The following is a 20,373-nucleotide window of genomic DNA, read 5'->3' on the forward strand; positions in this document are numbered from 1 at the left end:
TCCTCTATATACTCTGGGGGAAGAAGATCATTTGGATAATAAAAAGCATCATTGACTTCCTCATGTTTAGCCTCCGAGGATTCAAACTTTCCCACACTTTGGTGTACAGACCCTCCTCCGTCACCAACACACAACTGCGCAGTTAGTACATTTAAATCTTGACTCACTGGCATTGTCTAGCCGGTGCCAGTGGGTTTTGCAGTCAGTCAAGTTACTCACCCTCGCTAATGAAATTGTATTGTAACGAGTCAGTATCTAAAGCAACAGGGAGAAACTCTTACGAGGTGTGGTGTTCAAGTCTGGACGAGCATGCACCCACACACGCTGAGTAATTCATCACGAGTGTCGCAAGGTTATGAAACGTGCCAGGAAGCCCGGGGGCCACAGCTCTGCGGTGACGCATCCATATCCGTCATATACCAGCATATCACAACAATCATTATATACCAGCACACACCGCCTGAGGGAAGAAGATATATACTGAGCTGAGTCCAAATCTGCGTATTTTCAGAAAAGTCGAAACGAGACCACGAGTGAAGGTTGTTGGTTTGTTCGAATCCCCCGGCTGGCGGGAGAGAGAATCCCGGGGAAGTGCTAATGAGGGGGGGGGGGTTGTTTCAAGTGTCTCCAGAGCAGCTCATGATTTATCATCTCTACCTGAGTGCTCCACCTGAGCTGCGTTCTGAGGAGTTTGCTGTCGGGGAAACAGATTCCACATTTCTCTGAAAGCTGTTTTCCAAACTGAGCACAGAGAACTTTCACTTTCTGCTGTTGTTAATAATGAAGCTGGGACTTTATCACACAGCTCTGTGGTCCTCACTGATGGTCTGTGGTGATGGTCTGTGGTGGAGGTCTGTGGTGGAGGTCTGTGGTGGAGGTCTCTAACCCGTCTGTCACGACATGAAGATCTGAATGCTCCTTCCGGCAAAGATGGCAATAATAAGCTTCCATGTTTCATTGTTTACTGCAGCTATTACCTATAATACTTTAGTTATATTTAGTTTTATATATGAATCTAACTAAAAAAGACATAAAACTACATTGAAATTGTTCTTTGTGTGTCTGGGATCAGCTAATGAGTGGGTTCTGAGGAAGAGTAAAAGGATCCTGGTGATATGAATCACTTTTCAGGTCCAAACACAACAAACATTCTTCAGTAAGAAAAAGATGTTACCCAAACTGGAAAAGATTATCATTGTTTTGTCTTGAAATGTTCCTGCCATTTTAAAAACAGAATTCTGCCTGTTGGCCGATCACAGCGATAACCCTGGCAGTTTTCATTTACACGTGATTAAACTTGACACGTTGGCTGGAGGTAAAGGTCGGGACCTGGTGTTATTGATTTATTTCTTCAAATCCATCAACGGTCAAGGTCACAGCATGGGACCAAAGTTAAAGGTCAAGGCTAATGCATGGGAAATACATTGAAAGCACATACACACAACTGTAATAGATTTAGTGGGCTACAGATATATTATTATTATATATACTGGTGTTCTTCAATAATAATCTGCGACTTAACATGCGAGTGATAATATGGGAAAGTATGTAAAACTACAGATGAAGCATATCTCTGACTTTCTAGTTCCTATTGATGTATTAGAATCCTGGTTTTTATTGTTATGTCAGACCAAGTTCATCTGGTTAGATCATTACTTGTACATATTACTAAGTTTCACTGTAATGAACCAGTTCTTCTGTCCATTAGACATCCTAACAAAGTGATAATTCACATTATTACTGTCATGATACAGATTGTTTTTAATGGTTTAACTCTGGGCCCTTACAAACTCAATCTAATAGAAACTTTATTCTCTTGCGTGTTATCCACTGATGAAATTAGGGAAACTGTATTTTCGATTTGTATTTGTTGATGGTATTTTTGTTTGTATCTGGCAGCTATGGATCTCATTATGGCCTTTATAATGTTTACAGCCTCGTCTGCTGTATTTGTTATCTTTGTTTATTTGTGTTGCTTGGTAATGAAGATACAGAAGTATGGAAAATAAAAAAATACTCAGTTTTTCCGAGATAACTATCTCGGAATTTCCGAGAGAAGAATCTCAAAAAAACAGATTTTAATTTTTTTTCTTGTGAATGCAATATGCTCCTGTACTTCCTTATGAAGAAACCTCCAGAACAATTTTTTTTTTTTTTTACCGTGTATATTTTCTTTGTGTGTCTGATGAGAGGAGGAGGAAAGCAGCGTGAGAAAGAGGGAGTGTCAGAGGGAGAGGTTGTGTTCCCAGGTGCGCCGGCCCTCCTGTGTGTGTGTTTGTGTGTGATGCCAACCATTGTTGTACTGATGCAACACCTCCCTAATGCTGGTGTATATAAATGCATGATTCATCTGTTTCAAATCGTTTCAGCTCATAGTTCCGACCTGTGAACTAATAACTTCAGTCCTTAGCTCAATCTCTTTCTGGAATGATGATGAACAATGTTCTTGTGGGACTTTTTCTTGGACTTCTGGCTGTTGTCCAGATGACACCGGTTCCTTGTAAGTTTTTAAATACTTTCTCTTTTCTATTCTATTGGTTTTTAAAAAGTTTATCTCTTTTCACAGCTTAAGCCAACACTCTCTTCTTCACTTTGCTTCTGTATCAGAATCAACTTATCAGCCATTTGATTTTACCTTTGAGAATTAAACTTTAAAAATGAAGGTCCAAATCCAGGTGGATTTAATTTTTCTGCTTACGTGGTCACTCTCACTGATGGTCATTGAAACTCCCGACTCTCGTCTATATCTCAGGACTCGTGAGGCTGCACTCACGGGCACTGAAGGCTAAAAACTACAGAAATTATTCTGTGCAGACCTCTGAAATTTCATCAATTCCCAAAGTGTCCTTTTCGCCTGCTCGTGAGTCAGCGCTTTCCCTGCCGCCACCTCGGATGCTCCTTGTGTTCCACGTCTGACTCTCCTCGTGAGAATAGGATTTCATAGTCGCTGCACAGGTTTCACTGGCACCTCCAGATTACACACAGACGCCTTTGTGAAATGTTCCGAGCTGCTCCAGGAGGTGCATTAATGCGTACGGCTTGAATGAGGTGAAACCAAAGATCGGCAGAGAGCTGTTACACGAGTCTTGGCGACTGGTAACTTCATAGTGTTCACTGGAGCTGAACGTGATGTGGGCAGAAATGGGAAAAGGAGAAGTGTGATTTCATTCTTATTGGTTTTTCCTTTAGTTTTTTAATTAACATCTTTTTGAGATTTCACAAGGCTCTTTAAGGTCAGTGAGACAGATCGTTTCCTCAGGTGAACGTAACAATGTAGTTCTTGTATTATTCATGAAATTCAAGCATTAGGAACAAAAATATTAATTAAAATAAAATAATACTTTTTCACTATCCTCTAATCTTTGCTTTTGGGGGAAATGTTATAATTTCACCCCCTTGGTTCTCAGATTTTAATTCAAATTAAATATTCTCAGACGTTAAAGGGAAAAATCTTTCATTTGTTGCCCATAGACACTATTTTGTAGGTGGAAACATGACACATACTGGGAAACCACAGATTTGTTTTCAGTTTTCAATATAAAATCTTACTCTGAAATGCAACTAGTGGCAACATCTATACATATAGTGAATTAAAATCTAAATATTTCATTCGGAAATGGAGAAGAGTAAAAGTATAAAGGTGCACAGCATAAAATCCTTCCACCGATCACGTTAATAAACTATAACCTCACCACTATTAAACTGGGATGATACAGGCAGCTAAAACACATTTAAATGCACGAGAGAAGAATTAATATTTATATTGGTTATGTGATCAAACCCGTGGACTAATTCCTCCTCTCGCTTTTTCCTCTTTCTGTGACATGAAACTGTGTCAGTGGCTTCAGTCCAACTCATACAGAACGCTGGTGGTTTACTCTGAGGTGTGTCAGCGCTGTGTGGTTTGCTCTCAGCCAAACTGCTGCTTTGATGAGCCGGCCTCTCTTTTGTCAACCCACTCTCTGATGATTAGTCGCCGGTGTTAATCATTACGGTTTCTCACCACACCCGGAGCGCAAGTTTATACAAGAATATGGGGCGAAGCACATAAGCCCACATAAGACGACTTTGTAACACTTCACAAAAAAGCTCTGTAGCTTTCCTCCTCCTCGCTCATGTCAGGGCCGGTTGGTAAACACTTCACGTGACCTGTGGGTTTTTTCCATCTCTGTTTTCTCTCAGCTGTGACCGAGATCCCGGCCAAAGCTGAGGAGGACGTCCTCCGAGAGGCGGTGACCGACGGCTTCCTCGTCAACTTCTTCACGACTGAATCGCCCAAAACGATCGCCACCTCGTCCCAGCAGCCGCCCTCTGACCCCAAAGAGGAAGTGACCGTGGTGCCCACCGAGGAGCCCACCGAGGAGCCCTCCGAGGATCCCAGCGAGGAGTCCACAACCGCCGTGTTCATCCAGCATGGCGGTGACCACAATACAACCACAACAGACCCATCTACCACTCACAGCTCTCCATCTGGCTCTACGCCCTCATCAGTGCCAAATGACACCGAACCGTCAACCACCACCCACACCGCGGCCGCCCAGACCACTGACCCCGCTGTCTCCAGCTTCCTGCGCACTCTGAGTTCAGACTCGGGGTCTGGAGACGGAGAGGATTCCGACCAGGACACTACCTGGAGCTCAAGCTGGATCTCTGTGTCCAACACAGACAGTAGCACTTCAGCATCGACCTCCACGGCTGCTTTTATCCATCTGTTTGAAGACGGTGAAGGATCCGGGTCAGGATTGACAGCAGGTACGTCAGTTTCTCGAAAAATAGTTTCACCTCCAATCATCATCATGTCGTCTTTATTCTTTGCCTATGAAGATATTAAGCCTTGTGTTTGTAATGTTCCTTCACAGAAACCAGCACCGCACCATCGACTTCCACGGCTATTCTCTTCCAATCCACAACTCCCGGACCCGAGGTTTCCTTAACCTCATCAGCCACCGAAGAAGAAGCGATGAACGAAACCAGTTTGGCTGATAATTCAATCATAAGATCAGGTAATGTCCTCTATCCCCAACAGTTCTGACCTGATATCACTATAATAATGTCTTTATTGTTTCCTAAGGAAGATTTTAAGAGTGTTTGTTCTTCTTCAGGTCGTAAACTACCCAGTGTTGTAGATGTAAATCATCCATCGCCGCAGGGGGCAGCAAGCAGTACACCAGGTGAGTTCAGGACAAAAATCGATTTCATTAACCAGCTTTGGTTAACATCGATAACATCTTGGCATAAAACTGTTCAACCCATTCTGGCATTTCCATGGTTCCTCCTCAACAAGAGAGAAGTCTGCACCCATGTTGACCTGAAAGCAATTATCAAGAACATCTAACCACTGGGGGGCCAAGGCACCTTCATTCACAGACTGTCATCGGCTGTGGGCAGAGAAGCAATAGTATTACAATCCTTATTAAAAATGATCACTATGCAACTTTCAAGCATCAGAAAAATTAAAGAAAGTTGCATTACACAGGCAATTAAATATCAACAGAAACTTAATGCATGAGAATTATCCGAGCCTCTTTTTGTTTAGAACGCTAAAGCTAAGCTATAGATGGGGGGGGGGGGGGGGGGGGGGATCTGAGATCGGCATTTCGTGAATGAATGCGTCAGTTTCGATGAGACATCAGTGAAACAGCAGTCTTTATGTGTACCACAAAAACTCTGAGGAGGTTATAGAAAAAAAATGTCATTTGGTCAGGGCTGCCATAAATACATGTCCAATTGGGTAGACTAAACTGAAGTCAAGACATATCACAACTTTGTTTCCTATGGACGATTTTACGATTGTTTGTCCTCCTTTAGGTCTTCTACTACCCATTGTTGAAGTTGGCAATCCGCAGCAGGGGGCAGCAAGCAGTACACCAGGTGAGTCCAGGACAAAGATCGATTTCATTAGCCAGCTTTGGTTAACACCGATATCATCTTGGCATAAATCTAATCAACCCATTCTCTGGCATATCTCCAGGTTGGATCATCATCCTTGGTTTCATCGTGGGTGTTGCAATGCTGGTCATGCTGTGCGTCGCCATCGCTACCAGAGACAAGTAAGACTCGATAATCACAAAGAAAAGAAAACAATTTCTAACTTTTCTCGATTATTGAATTAAATCCCTGTCTCTTCCTCGTTGTGCAGGTGGAATGGACCTCGCAAGGTGTCCGAGGCAGAGACCAAGACTGAGTCCTCCGACCAGCAGAGGGGGCAAGAGATGGAGACGTTCCTGCCCAAGGACAAGCCCATGGAGAACGGGAAGTCAGAGTACACTGTCATCCCTCTGGAGGAACTTCCGGAGAGTTATTCATCACACTGACAAGCAAGAGAGAGAGAGAGAGACCCTCGGGGGGCTTGGGACTCATCACAGAACCATGCAACTGTTTTTGTAACAGACGGATTTGACCAGAGAAACAAAAACTGTTTGAGCAGGGGGAGCGTCTGTGGACGGCCACAGCGTCTAGTCCTTCCTGAGCAACCAGCCTGATCTGGTTTTTCCTGCTGACTTTCGCCACACCCTGCCTTTGAATCTACAGCAACACTTTGGTTGATTTTATTTATTTCAATATAAACTCTGGCATTGACTGTAACAAGCCAAATCGGTCTGGGCTGAGATGCACGAATGCCCTTTATTTCAAAAAACGACTACAAAAAGTCAACGCTTCATTTCCTTTTGTGTCCTTTTGTAAATACCTGATGACAACAGTTTTTAAACATGATGAAAGAAAATGATTGTTTTTGTCAGTGCCTTCTTATTAATGTAACTTAAACCACTTTGTGTTAATGTTATTAAAGAGTGTGATGTGGATTGTAACTTAACGCTGCTTTTTTTCCTCACGTTCGTTATGTTAGCTCTAAAGAACTCAGTCCATAAGCTTTGTTCACGTAACCAGAGAAATAAACACAGCAGCGGCTCATTCAATAAACGTTTATTTGTTCCCATTAATATTTACACACACACACAGGTATTAAAACAAGTACACGTTTCCAGTCCGTTCAGCCTGAGGAATGTTTCTGTGCTCTGTTGTCGGCATTAGCTTGTAGTCTAGTCAACGTCAGAAAGAAGTTGTGCGTCACAATGAAAGTCCGACACACAAGAGGAGGTGTTGAAAACGCACTGGGACCAATATGTGCATAGAAACAAAGAGAAACGATAGAAAACACAACTTTTATTTCCTAGAGATTGTACAACTGTACCTGTTCATAGAAAACGCTAAACACACTCGGCCAGCTGACTAACAGCATATTCTGAACTAGTAAAAGGACCAATGGAATCAAAGGGAAATTGGTGTAATTGATTTAAGATTGTTTTTTTGTCCTCCAGAAATCACGGTGTCTTGATGATTTCAGATTATCCAGGTGATGATTGAGTTAAACAGCGAATCTTATCAAGGTCAACGACATGCAGACAAAATGTAGTTGCCAGCACCAATATTATCATGCACACAACACTGCGTCAAAACACCACATCTGTAATGAATCAATAACAATACAATGTTGTCAAGAGACAGATTTCCTCTGTGACAAGCGTTTGGAGCTCAGTCGTTTCTCTTAAAGCAACATAATGCAACTTTTTCCTTCTTAACAGAGTTTGGTGGATTTGTTACAGCGGCTGCTCTTCTGGTTCAGGAAGCAGAGGATCATGGGTAATCTCCAGCATTCCCTTGTGTTTCAGTTCAGTGAGTGCGATTACGCAGTCACAGCTCCACTCAACACATTGACAGATTTATATTTTTCTCTACATGAAAAACACTTCATCGCGCTGACAAGGAGCCCAACAGAATAAACCACCACATGGGGGCGCTGTTACTCGGTAAAAGTTACACAGTGTTGCTTTAAAAATATAAATTGAAGGTATGGTTATAAAATAAATCGCCCTACTTTCACAACCTGTCACAACTAGTGGCCCATTAAAAGAACATTTCCACTGTACTAACATTGTTACACACATACATATTTATATTTAAATAGAGAGAGCTAGAGCTATGGTCTTTATAGAAACTTTAAGCATAGCAAAAAAATTCAAATTCTATACATATGTCTAAAGAAAGTATATACACAAAGTGCAAGGAGGCACTTTAAACATGGATGTATAAGCTGTCGCTTATATGAAAAGAGAAATAAATAATTCAGGTTGTTACACAGACTTAAACTCAAAACATGTACAAATACAGCATCAACATCCAACGACCTTGTTGTTACGGCTTCTGATCCGAACGAGAACTGGAGGCAGAAGTTAGTGAGCGTTAAACAAACGTGAACCGAAGATTCTTAACTCTACATGCAATTGCAAGCCATGTTGTGTCTACTGTGTGAAATAAAACTTTAAAATCTGCTAAAATCCGAGTTGATATGTGGTGAGGAAGGCCCAGCCGTCCTCACCCAGAGGCCAGTGAGGCCGGAAGGTGGAAGCTGTTTTTAAATTTCCTCTGCTAAACTGTTATTCATGAACCGGAGTAACTTTTCTCCGGATATCATACCGACTGCACTCGGCAGTTGACGTCTTCAAGGCAAGGTTGTATAACAGCAAAGAAACAAGAGACAGTTTGAAACAAAACAGAGCAACGCACCGGCCTGCTGAGAGTTTGAGAGACTTCACAATCACAAGCTTTTCAAACTTTCTCCCCCCCCCCTCTCTCTCTCTCTCCCCCTCTCAGGAAAACACATAAACTCAAGTACACAGGCATACTTTTGTTTTTTGTTTTAGTTTTTTTTTACTACAAACAGAATCGCAGTGCTTCACTCATAAACAACATATATACAAAAAAAAAAAAAAACGTCAATAAATACATAACAGGGAGGGCACCCTTGTCCTTCTCTATCCTCTGGCTGTATAGATCTTTGCAAAACATCCTGTACTGTTTGTTACCACATTTAGAGGCCACGCCCCTTCTCCCCTTATGGTCCTAAGCCCTAAGCTCCGCTTCTTAGGCTTGACCATGACGACCAAGGCGTAATCTCATAAGTCAAACAGTCAAAGGTAATAGCAGTATTTAACCTTCTTGCACTTACATCATAATGCCTCGTGAAGCACTGTTCACTCCTCCCATGCTCTCGAAGCAGCACCGAGTAAGGCCCTGAGTGTTGTCGAGCAAGGGTTTTTTATTCTTCTGGAACGAGTGCGTGACCCGTTCAATGCAGTTTGTGTCCAGGTAGCGCAAATGCAAAAGATCTAGTACAGGTTGGTGAGTCTCGAGCGGTTTGTTCCAGTAGCTCCCCGGACGGGTCACTGACCAAAAAACAAAAACAAATGTCCGACTGTTTGTTCTGATCTTGCAGAACTGTTGACTCTGCTTATTACATTTGTCTTCTTTTTGTATATGACATAAATATATATTATTTTGGTTGTAGTTTTGTTTCTAGTTGCGTCAGCAGAGGAGTAAAAGATGGTGGAACTCAGGGTAAGGCGCAGCAGCTTCTGAGTCTGCTTTATTTCTGGCATTTCCATGGTTCCTCCTCAACAAGAGAGAAGTCTGTAGTCTTGCCATTTTTCCCCATGGTGACCTGAAAGCAATTATCAAGAAACATCTAACCACTGGGGGGCCAAGGCACCTTCATTCACAGACCGTCACCGGCTGTGGGCAGAGAAGCCATAGCTTCAGTACATAGGGCCACTGGCCTTGGGGGCGGGGCTTAGTTTGTGAATCCCCCGGCATTGACAAACATGTCCTCTGATCCACTGATACATATTGTTATTGACAGAATTATACAGAGGAGCTGTCTTCCACTGTTGGCCATGTATTTTATGGATTCTCTGCCCAACCGAATTACAAGCCTTATCAAAAATGATCACAATGCAACTTTATAGCATCAGAATTATAAATAAAAAAAGTTGCATTACACAGGCAATGAAAGGTCAACAGAAACTTAATGCATGAGAATTCTCCTCTGTTTGTTTAGAACGCTAAAGCTAAGCTATAGATGAGGGGGGGGGGGGGGGGAGGATCTGAGATCGGCATTTCATGAATGAATGCGTCAGTTTGGATGAGACATCAGTGAAACAGCAGTCTTTATGTGTACCACAAAAACTCTGAGGAGGTTATAGAAAAAACTGTAATTTGGTCAGGGCTGCCATAAATACATGTCCAATTGGGTAGACAAAAGTGAAGTCAAGACATATCACAACAAAGTACAGACTAAAGTACGAGTGTACAAGACAACGCTTTCTGTAAGATTGATTCATTCGGGGCTTATACAAGAATTTCTGATGGTTGATAAAAAAACAAATGTAGAATGTGAGTTTTGCCTTTTTTTTGGAACCTGGTATCACAAAAAACTGCTTTTTCATAATGACAGTCACTATGCACATGGTCACAAATGCACCGACACAGGAAGTCACGTAGAAAAAAGAAACACAAGCACATAGAGAGGAGGACAAACACACCTGGACAGAGCCGGGGGGGGAGGATTTCTCTACATACACGTCTCTCTGTCCGTTAACATGAAGTGTACCTTGCAGTCGTCTATCAAGATTGAGTTGTGGTTAGTGTATACATTCTGGTTGCTGTTATTTTCATAGAAGGATTGTGTCTTTGCCATCTCGAACTCGTCCATCCGGGCCTGCTGGGCGTCGAACGAGTCCAGCTCGTGTTTGCTGAGGTGGTAGACGATGCCGGCGCCGTACGAGTCGCCCACCACGTTCACCGAGGTCCGGAATCGATCCCTGCGTGTCGGAGGACAGGGGCGAGGACACAAACCAAAACGTTAACACTGCACCAAATTATCCCAACTCATTTTGGGAGGGATTTATATAAAGTTGCGTTTAGCGTTGATGGGTTAGCGTTGCTGATTTTGGTTTCCCTGACTTTTTCCTCTAGTTTTTTGTGAAGTCTTTTAACCCCTTGTAGACGAAAGTCGCAAATTTGCCTCAAACCCCATTCCGCTCTTAATGCCGCCGAGGTGACGATTGTGCCTGATGGTGCAAATACTACACATAGCACTCTCCCGCAATCTAGTGGTCGGAGTGGAAAATACATACTAGCCCCTTGGGACTGTGCAGCAAAGTTATTTTGAGGTATTAAGCTGTATTTGAAATACTGTGATGATGGAACAGCAATGATTGTACAGAAAACATATGTTGTTATTCAATTTCAAGCAAAAGCAGCATCAATATAATAATCTACATACCAAAATGTGTTAAATTAAGGTTATGCCCCATTATGCCTAATGTCGCTAATTTGCCTCATACCTAAATTTATATCTATTGTATGTGCTTTATTGAAATTAACAATCTACACTTAATTTAGCATCTGTATGACAGGTCAAAAACACCAACAATATATTTTTTTTATAATTGGAAATAATTCAGGCAGTAATGGGTGAAAAGCTATAGGATGGATTCCCCTGTACAAGAAGTGATGGCTTGTACATGATGGGTTCGGGTCAGGCTAACTCGTATCTCAGCGATTTCGGCCCCTTAGCCAGAGTTCTATTAGTTGTGTACATCCCCCCCAAAACATATGGTAGAGACCTGAGTGATGTGCTCACTGAATGAAATGAGACAGAGCACAAACTTTAAATTAAATTTAAGTAAAGCATCTGTTTCAATGTCTGCGTGTGTGTGAATAATCCATAAATATATGTATTGAGTCAGACAAAGAAAAACAAAGTTTCTTAACTACACAGACGTTCTATTTAAATCATTATGTTAAAGAAGGTGTTGGTTTATTTTAAATGTGATTTTATCGTCTTTCTATTTTTCTTTTTTCTCTTGTCAACCTCATCCTGATGTGCCTGCTGCTTCATTTCCCCAGTGTAAGTTTTATCTTATCTTATTTTTATCTTAACTTATCTTCTCATGAAGCAACTTCACAATTTCTTACATTTCTCCGTTTTGTCGATTTGAATTAATTGAAAGAAGAATAAACTTATTTCTGTCTGAAGGGAGTCTTCTAACAAACCCGTGATGGATCTAAAATGGCCGGCTGCTGTTGTGTTGGTGTTGAACTCACAGCAGCCAGTCGACAGCCACCAGGAGGCTGATGTCCTGAGTGGGCAGCCCCACCGCCGTGAGGATCAGGAGCATGGTCACGAGGCCCGCACTGGGGATACTGGCTGCTCCGACACTGGCCAGGGTGGCTGTCATACTGCACAGGAGACAAGTCCAACGCTCAGCGGGACAAACCACAGGCTCACGGCCTCCGACAAACACACACCCACTGCACACGCTCGACACTCAGTCACTGCATTTCTAATCAGAGAAAATCATCTTTACTAAGTGGATTGAGAGATTCAGTTATATAAACCATAGTTTTATTTAATAATGTTATAAATTTACATGTTTCCAGGTTGAGTGTAGTTAAAAACATTTAATTTATGCACATTCAAAGGGGATTTAATGGAGAAAAAATGATAATATTAATAATTGCTCCAGAATCCATCCAATTCATTGTCAATACATTCCCTCACAAACGTGCTGGGACATCTCCCTGTGGCCACGTTCTCACCTGACGGTGATGATCTGTCCCCAGTCGAGCTGGATCCCGTTCATCTGAGCGATGAAGATGGCCGCCACGGCCTCGTAGAGCGCGGTGCCGTCCATGTTGATGGTGGCGCCCACGGGGAGCACGAACCGCGTCACCCGCTTGTCAATGCCCAGGTTCTCCTCCAGGCAGCGGAACGTGACAGGCAGGGTGCCGGCACTGTGGTCAAACGGGAAGACGGGTTTTGTGTTAACTTCTGAAAAGACTTAGTTAGACTGGATCTTTTAATCTTGTATTTATACTGGAACAAATCCACTTTATACAGTTTATACATAACGTCTTTCATAAGTTTGACTTTGCCGAAGAAACTAAAACTTCTCCTCATTGGAATTCACCACGAGTCGACGGTGAGACAACGTCGGTTGTGACTCAGCACTTGTTTTGTTTGCGTTACTCTGATAATTAAGTGTTTCTTGTGTAGATGGCGCCGCGGTGAGCAGGCAGGAACTTGAAAGAAGCGAGCGAGCTCACCTCAGGAGGCCAGATAATGTATCTCATATCATTAATAAATCATAGAGCGTAGGAAAGAAACATCCCACATGGAGACAAAGTGAGTCGCCACTTGGAATAAAAGTTGTGGTGGTTATTTAAAATACGGCAGAAAGACGTGAAGTTGTGAATATGAACCTGTGGAATTTAAAGCAGGAGAGAATTTTTTTTTTTAAATGTCACCAACCTGGACGCTGTTCCGAGCGCGGTCACCCAAGCCTGGAATATCCCCATGAAGAACGTGAAGGGGTTCTGTCTTACTATCACAAAATATATCAGCGGGAGGAAGATGCCCCCGTGGATGATGAGGCCCACGATGACGGTGACCATGTACATCCCCAGCTGCCTCGCCACCACCTCCAGGTCGGCGATGGAGATGATCTTTCCGCAGATGAGGCAGGCGATACCGAACGGGGAGTACCTGGAGATACACGTGTGTGATTAGGAGTCGTGTTTGTTTGTGTGATACTGATACTGATCGTGGATCAGTGCCTGTGCCGGGCAGCACTCACCACATGATCGCACCGACGAGCCTCATGACGATCTCGTTCAGGACGTTGAAGAACTCCAACATCATCTTGGCCTTTTCTCCCATTTTGCCCATAATGACTCCGAACGCCACAAAGAACCCGATGAGGCCTGGAGGACGGACACAGAGACATTAGCTAAAGTCTCAAATAAATCCTGTGTTATTATAAACAAGAATGAGGTTTACTCCTCAGTGTGTTTGGTTCTATGAAAACAAAGATAATTTTCTGTGAATAGACGATGTACGAACTTTGTTCTCTTGTTTTTTTGCTGCATGTTTTCTTTGGATATGTGTTTCTAGACATTATCGGATGTTTTGTCGAAATGTTTGTGTCTTTCATGTTTCCTCAAGATTTTTTCTTCACATGTTTTCCCTACATTTCTCTCTACACGTTTTCTATATATATATACCACCTCTAACAGTTAATATTCATGACGGGTATTCAGGCTGAACCTGGTATTGACTTTTGTATGTTGTACACTGTTTTTCTATACATTAATTATGATATCTACTCTGATATGTATCTATTCTGTATTTCTGACCAAATTAATCCTTAAACGAGAGCTTTATTTTTATGGATTTTCTCTTTTCAAAAGATATATATAAAGAAATCTGGCACGTGTCCCTCGACTACAAGTACTTTGACCCAGATCTGGATCCAGATGCAGAATCAAAACCCTTTTTTCTATGATTAAGTCTGACTGTGCAGCACTGGTGGAGGAATATGAGTTATTATGTACTTGTGTTCTTTATTTCTATTTCTGTTTCCACGCGCTTCACCTACCCAGGACATTCATCCCACTCTTGAACTGCAGCGCCCTTTTCACTGTGAACTGTGGGGGTGCCTTGGTCCTGTTGGTGGGCACTGGTACTTTAGTAACCACTGTTTGGATCTGGACAAGAAGCGAAATTAAAAAAAGAAAGCAGTTGGTGGCGAGAGGCAAATGAATCACACTTGACTTGGTGGGTGAGAACTTTTTTTCTTCTGCCAGACTCCTACCTGCTGAAAACAGGCCTGCACCAGGTTCTCCGGGAACAGATTTCGGATGAGATCGAAGAAGGCGTCCACGCTGGACACGTCGTCGTTCTTCTTGCCGTGCCCGAGGTTGGCCTTCAGCTTGGGGTTCCCGGGGTGGATGAGCAGCACCAGGATCACTCCCAGGACGGCTGCGATCACCGTGGTGGACATGTAGTACACCATGGCCCTGGTGCCCAGGCGCCCGCTGGATTTGGCGTCCAACCCGGCGAGTCCTGTTAGAAGTAGAGAGACATGAAGACAATGTCCACAATCAGAAGGATAAAAACCCTGAAATACTGAACAGATCAGTTGTGTTTGTATGATTTCTGTGTTTATTTGACAGTGAGACTTGTTCCTGTTGTTTCCCCCCGCAGCTGCTGTTATCGTGACTTCTCTCTGAGGAGCTACTGTGCGGATATATTGGAAAAAACTAATTCTGCACCTGGCGGTTTTATGAGAATCACAATCAAAGGGAGTCGACTCGGTCGGAATCTGCCGCTCGAGCACAAGTGAACCACGAGAACAACTGTGGCTCCCCACGTTTGTACTTAGTGAGACAATTGGATTTATCTTTTGAATTCGGGGTTTAATTATCCAGCGTGACGGCAGGTGACCGTGACTCAGTCTCTCTGTTGAGTCATGGAGGGAACCAGACGTCTCCACTTCCTGAACAGCACACGCTGCCGATAACATCTGTCGTCTGCACGTGAACTGTGCAGGGTGGTGACTCGGAGTGAGGAGTCAGAGGTTGTGTTTAAGTTGTGTTTTAAATGAGTCTGCACGTGAACTGTGCAGGGTGGTGACTCGGAGTGAGGAGTCAGAGGTTGTGTTTAAGTTGTGTTTTAAATGAGTCTGCATGGGAACTGTGCAGGGTGGTGACTCGGAGTGAGGAGTCAGAGGTTGTGTTTAAGTTGTGTTTTAAATGAGTCTGCACGTGAACTGTGCAGGGTGGTGACTCGGTGTGAGGAGTCAGAGGTTGTGTTTAAGTTGTGTTTTAAATGAGTCTGCACGTGAACTGTGCAGGGTGGTGACTGGGAGTGAGGAGTCAGAGGTTGTGTTTAAGTTGTGTTTTAAATGAGTCTGCATGTGAACTGTGCAGGGTGGTGACTCGGGGTGAGGAGTCAGAGGTTGTGTTTAAGTTGTGTTTTAAATGAGTATGCACGTGAACTGTGTAGGGTGGTGACTCGGTGTGAGGAGTCAGAGGTTGTGTTTAAGTTGTGGAGAGGAAGGGTTTTATATGAGTCTGCACATTGGACAATGTACAATTTTATAAGTGCATTAAATCTTCATATGCTCTGGATAGCTGGTGATTATTTGGTATTTCTCTTATTGTTGTTTGCATTCGTAAAGACAGTTAAATGAATTTGTTAAAACAGGCCTAGAGTAATTTGTATACACACAAATACAACTGACAAGTATAATATAAAGAACAATAAACACTATTCTAACTTTCTACTAAAGAACTCATTTGATTGTGTATCTCATCTATACGTGGGTTGTTTTTATATGTGGGAGATTGAAGTTGTGTAGTTCGACTTTTAAAACTAATGTGAGGTTGAAGTTTTCACTAAAAATAAACATATAATATAAATAAGTAATAATCTTGGAACAAAAGACCTCCTGTCTTCCACACAGTTTTGTGTGTATATACTTAACATGTATTTTAATCTAATACGAACAATAAACAACAATGATTATAATTATAAATTGATCTGTGAACCACTTTAAACGATGCTTGAAGACACTTTAGGTTAATAGCAGTCAAATCAAATTAGAGCAAATACATATAGATATAAAATACACATCATTAATTACACATTATACAATCATTTTTAATTCGGGAAAGTAAAACACTCGGCTTGTTCTCCCATTTCTCCCCATCAACAGGTTGCACCATAAATCTCACTGGTCCCTGAGTGCAGCAGGGAGCTGGGAGCGTCTCGTACCTGTGACCAGACTGGAAACCACAAGAGGCAGGATCAGCATCTTCAGCATCCTCATGAGGATCTCCCCCGGGAAGGCGATGATCATGATGACATCAGCGGGCAGAGGAGAGATGTGCCGCAGCAGCATTCCAGCGATGGAGCCCAGAAACACACCTGAGCCGGCGAGAAGGAAAGATCGACCATCAGCATCACACTCCGAGACACGTGAGCACTTAATGTGACTTAATGGAAAAACATTAACGAGCGTGAGATGAATAAAATCTCCACTTTCTTCCCATCAGAGTCTAAATTATCGCCACAAACTGACGTGTGAGTCGGAGCCGAGACGTTAACTTTAGATTCCGGGATAATTAGGAAACACATGTGATAAATAAAACCGTTAAACCCGTGAGGTCGTTACGTTTTACTTTGCAGCAGCTAATGAAATAAAAGCACCACTTTGTATCTGATGTTACCAGCACATGAGCATCAATGGGAAAAAAAAACTCAAATTAAATATAAAGTGCTTCAGAGTCATTTAAATCCATTAAGGAAGAATAACATCAAAAAATATGTTGCTCACTATTAAATCTCCTCTCAGCCGAAACCGTAGGAGTTTAAAAACACAGCAGCCATTTAAAGGAGAGTTTGTGTGTTCTTCCTCGTGTGGGTGGAATCTCTCCCGCAACCCAAATTCAAGTAGGTGGGATAATCGCCCCGGGAGCTGTTAATGTGTTTGTGTGCAGCAAACCTACATTTTGTTTCTGATGCATGCTGGGAAAAACCTACCGAGGATGGTGAGGGTGAGAACCATGTGCTTCATGACTTTGTCACAGAAGCTGCTACACATGCTCTCGGGATTCTCCACGATGGGCTCCAGGTGGCTCTCGTCCATCCTGACCTCCACTTGCTTCTTCATCATGTTGGCACTGAGGGTGGAAGAGAGGAAGAGGAGTGTTCATCACAGGGTTTCCAACAACTTCTGCTGGGTGGAAGTTGTGTGTCTGTCCCTGTTTGTCTGGACAGATTTACACAAAACTTGGTGGAAGGATGTAAGATGGGATAGAACAAGAAAGAATGGTGGATCGAGACAGAGCGGTCGATCCAGGTATTTTGTTTTTTGTTTCTTTAACTTTTTTTAATTTACATATTCACCAATTTCCCACGGAATAACTCATGCATCTTAATTGCAATACACCTACGGGCTATTAACAGGACAGATATCCAGGGGTGTGTTGTTGGCGGTGCTGTAAGTGCAATTCTAATTTGTTTATTTGCAGAATTATGCAAAAACTACTCATCGGATTTCCCACGAAACTTGATGGAAGTATTGGATATGGACCAAAAAAACTAGATATTTGAGATCAGAAGAAAAGGGAAAGATCAAATCTTCTCTTCCACCTTTTTCACATCGCCAATTTTCCAGGGAATAACTCTCGATCTTGATCTTCACATTAAAAGAAGTGAAATCTATGAGTGTGTGAACTTTGGAGAGGAGATTGACGGACCTTGGCTGATTCCTTGATATCAAAATAAAACTTATTTGTGACATATCTGAAGCTTGAGGGCGTTAAATGGGCGTGAAGCTCCCACACGTTACCCGACGGGTCACTGCCGGTGTGGGTAGAAAATACAAGCAGCTGATTAGCAGCAACACACGTGCACTGGAGGAGACTGGTTTCCATCTGTTTCTCCAGTGAGGCCACAGGAGCCACATCACAAGAGTGGATTGGTGATGGAGAAATGGTGCGCACCGAAAAAAGGTGTAAAACTGCTACGTCTAATTGCTAATTAACCAAAACAGACATATGTACACTTGATTAGATCGAATTAATTCTGCACACTCTTCACTGTGAGTTCACAGGTGGACTTTTATAATCAGGGACTGACATTCACAAACAATTAGCACAGAATCAACATAAGAGTTTGTTTTTGTAGTCGGCGTTTTGAGCAATTTATTCCACTTCTTTTCTCGCTGACTTTGAATAAACACATGAAACCATCTGTCCTCCGCTCTGCTGCTGCTGCTGTTCTAAAGCAATCCATGACAGTTTATTACGTGTGCAGAAGAAGACATGCACGTGAAGAACATGCATATTCGGGACATTTATTATATTTGCACATAAGCGTAATGTGCAGATGTGCTGATCTGGTGGTGGATGAACCCGGCCCCTCTTCATCTCACCGCTCATACTCATCGTGTCACCGAAGCAAAAAGCATCTCAGGTTTGTTGTGGTCTGGCGTAAAGCCTCTTGGACTTAAAGATCAGCTCGACCCTGAGCAGCCTTTAAATCCTCTGGGCGGCACAGACGTGCACACTTATGTAACAGCGTCGACCTTCATGTCTCCAACACCTGGAATATTAACGCTGCTGGCAAAACGCAACAGGACTTTTCTCTCCTGAGAGGTTGTAAATTAAGTGAAACGTTCCCTCTGAGAGAAAGTGCTTCTCCTCAGAGAACAGTGCACGACGGACAGCGGGAACAAAAGCTGATGGATTTATAAAAGCTCAGGAACATGAAGCACACATCGCTCCACGTTCAATAACTCGTGTGTGAATTAGTTTCTGCCAAAGGCAAAAAGAAAAGGGGGCCGGAGAACATATAAGGTGAGGACAAACTGCCAAGTCAATCACGCCTGTCTGATACACTGTGCTCCAGCATTAATGAGACTTAAGCCCGTTAAAGAGGATATAATTAGCGCCTCCAGCACACAAGCCACCGGGTTACGCAACAGAAAAGGGGCTTCCCAGGAAAAGTCAAGGTGTCACCTCCATACTTACGATTATACAGGAGATTAAACTCATTTTAAAAACAAGGGCGCCACGTTCGCAACGGGATTTATTGTTGTTTTGGGGCGAAGAGGCAAACACAAACAAATCAGTTTGAGTCCAAACAATCTGCACGAGTGACAAAGGAAACATTTTTAAAGTTTGGACTTTTCTCTGGTTTTGACACCGGATGCAAATAAGTCAAAGATCACAAACAGGTGCGCCATATTTAAAGAGCTTCAACAATAAAATCTGAAAATTTAAATCATTATGTGTCATTAAAAGCAAGAATACAGATGTATAACTGTATAAAAATAACCTTTATATACCACATATACACATAATACACCTTTGCATTATTGCATCGCTTATACATCAATATACGTCAATTTACAGCTGCTCAGGAGATATTGAGCTTTATTTTGAAAAGGACCTCTTCAGTATAACACTATGAAGATGATCCCATTAAAACAAATACTCACCAGTCGTCTTGCAAGTTGTTTTGGAATTGGAAATGAAACTGGTGGAGATCTACTACACAGCCGTCTTCACAGGGGACAACATTAACAAAGCCATGACTCACTGGTGCATTAATAAATCCAATCAGAACATGATTGAAAAAAGAAAAAGATCTTCAGTAATTTAAAATCTTCTTCCTCAGCGTTCGAGGGTAAATCCACAGTCACCTGCTCATTCGGCTGCAGGGAGGCGTGTAAAGGGAAAGTGATGGAGGGCTGACAGGAGCCTCCCAGACAGGAAGGGGCGGAGTCAAGCAGCCGAGATTACCAGTAAGTGAAAATCCCGCAGGTGGTCTTTTTATAACTTTTGTGTTTTGTTTACTTTACTTACTTGTTTACTACTCCAGCGTTAAAGGGCGCAGATAGTTTTGTTTGCAGAAGTTTTTATTTAATATTTCGTTATGGATCCTGTTACTCGCGGCCTAGAGAGGAAACTGAGCCCGATACCAAAATGGCGGCTTCCTTTCCAAATCATATTATCGGTAGTGGGAGCACGATTTATCTTGTTGGCCCCACCGACCACTTGTAGAACTTTAGTGACATTTAAAGTATAAAAATCTCGACCAATCAATTATGAAAATCATCCTTTAAAGAAAAAAAAGGCTAACATGTGACTTATCTTTGGCCAAATTGTCTCATATTCAGC

General features: G+C 42.5%; 2 protein-coding genes across 2 annotated transcripts; one reads left to right on the forward strand and one right to left on the reverse strand.

The window, feature by feature from the left end:
* Nucleotides 1–2,248: 2,248 nt before the first annotated feature.
* On the forward strand, nt 2,249–6,809 carry LOC128442360 (putative protein TPRXL). Its single transcript, XM_053424792.1, has 7 exons — nt 2,249–2,500; nt 4,183–4,752; nt 4,860–5,003; nt 5,103–5,171; nt 5,809–5,871; nt 5,972–6,050; nt 6,140–6,809. Exons 1-7 carry the CDS (start codon nt 2,428–2,430, stop codon nt 6,312–6,314), a joined length of 1,173 nt encoding a protein of 390 aa, XP_053280767.1. The 5' UTR covers nt 2,249–2,427; the 3' UTR covers nt 6,315–6,809.
* A 2,615-nt stretch (nt 6,810–9,424) lies between these two features.
* On the reverse strand, nt 9,425–17,378 carry LOC128442370 (excitatory amino acid transporter 2-like). Its single transcript, XM_053424802.1, has 10 exons — nt 17,228–17,378; nt 16,460–16,612; nt 14,451–14,746; nt 14,280–14,388; nt 13,479–13,605; nt 13,154–13,387; nt 12,442–12,636; nt 11,947–12,081; nt 10,448–10,658; nt 9,425–9,499 (listed from the first exon to the last, which is right to left on the reverse strand). Exons 1-10 carry the CDS (start codon nt 17,358–17,360, stop codon nt 9,425–9,427), a joined length of 1,668 nt encoding a protein of 555 aa, XP_053280777.1. The 5' UTR covers nt 17,361–17,378.
* Nucleotides 17,379–20,373: the final 2,995 nt, after the last annotated feature.

The sequence above is a fragment of the Pleuronectes platessa genome, chromosome 1, assembly GCF_947347685.1.
Source record: "Pleuronectes platessa chromosome 1, fPlePla1.1, whole genome shotgun sequence".
Classification (NCBI taxonomy): domain Eukaryota; kingdom Metazoa; phylum Chordata; class Actinopteri; order Pleuronectiformes; family Pleuronectidae; genus Pleuronectes; species Pleuronectes platessa.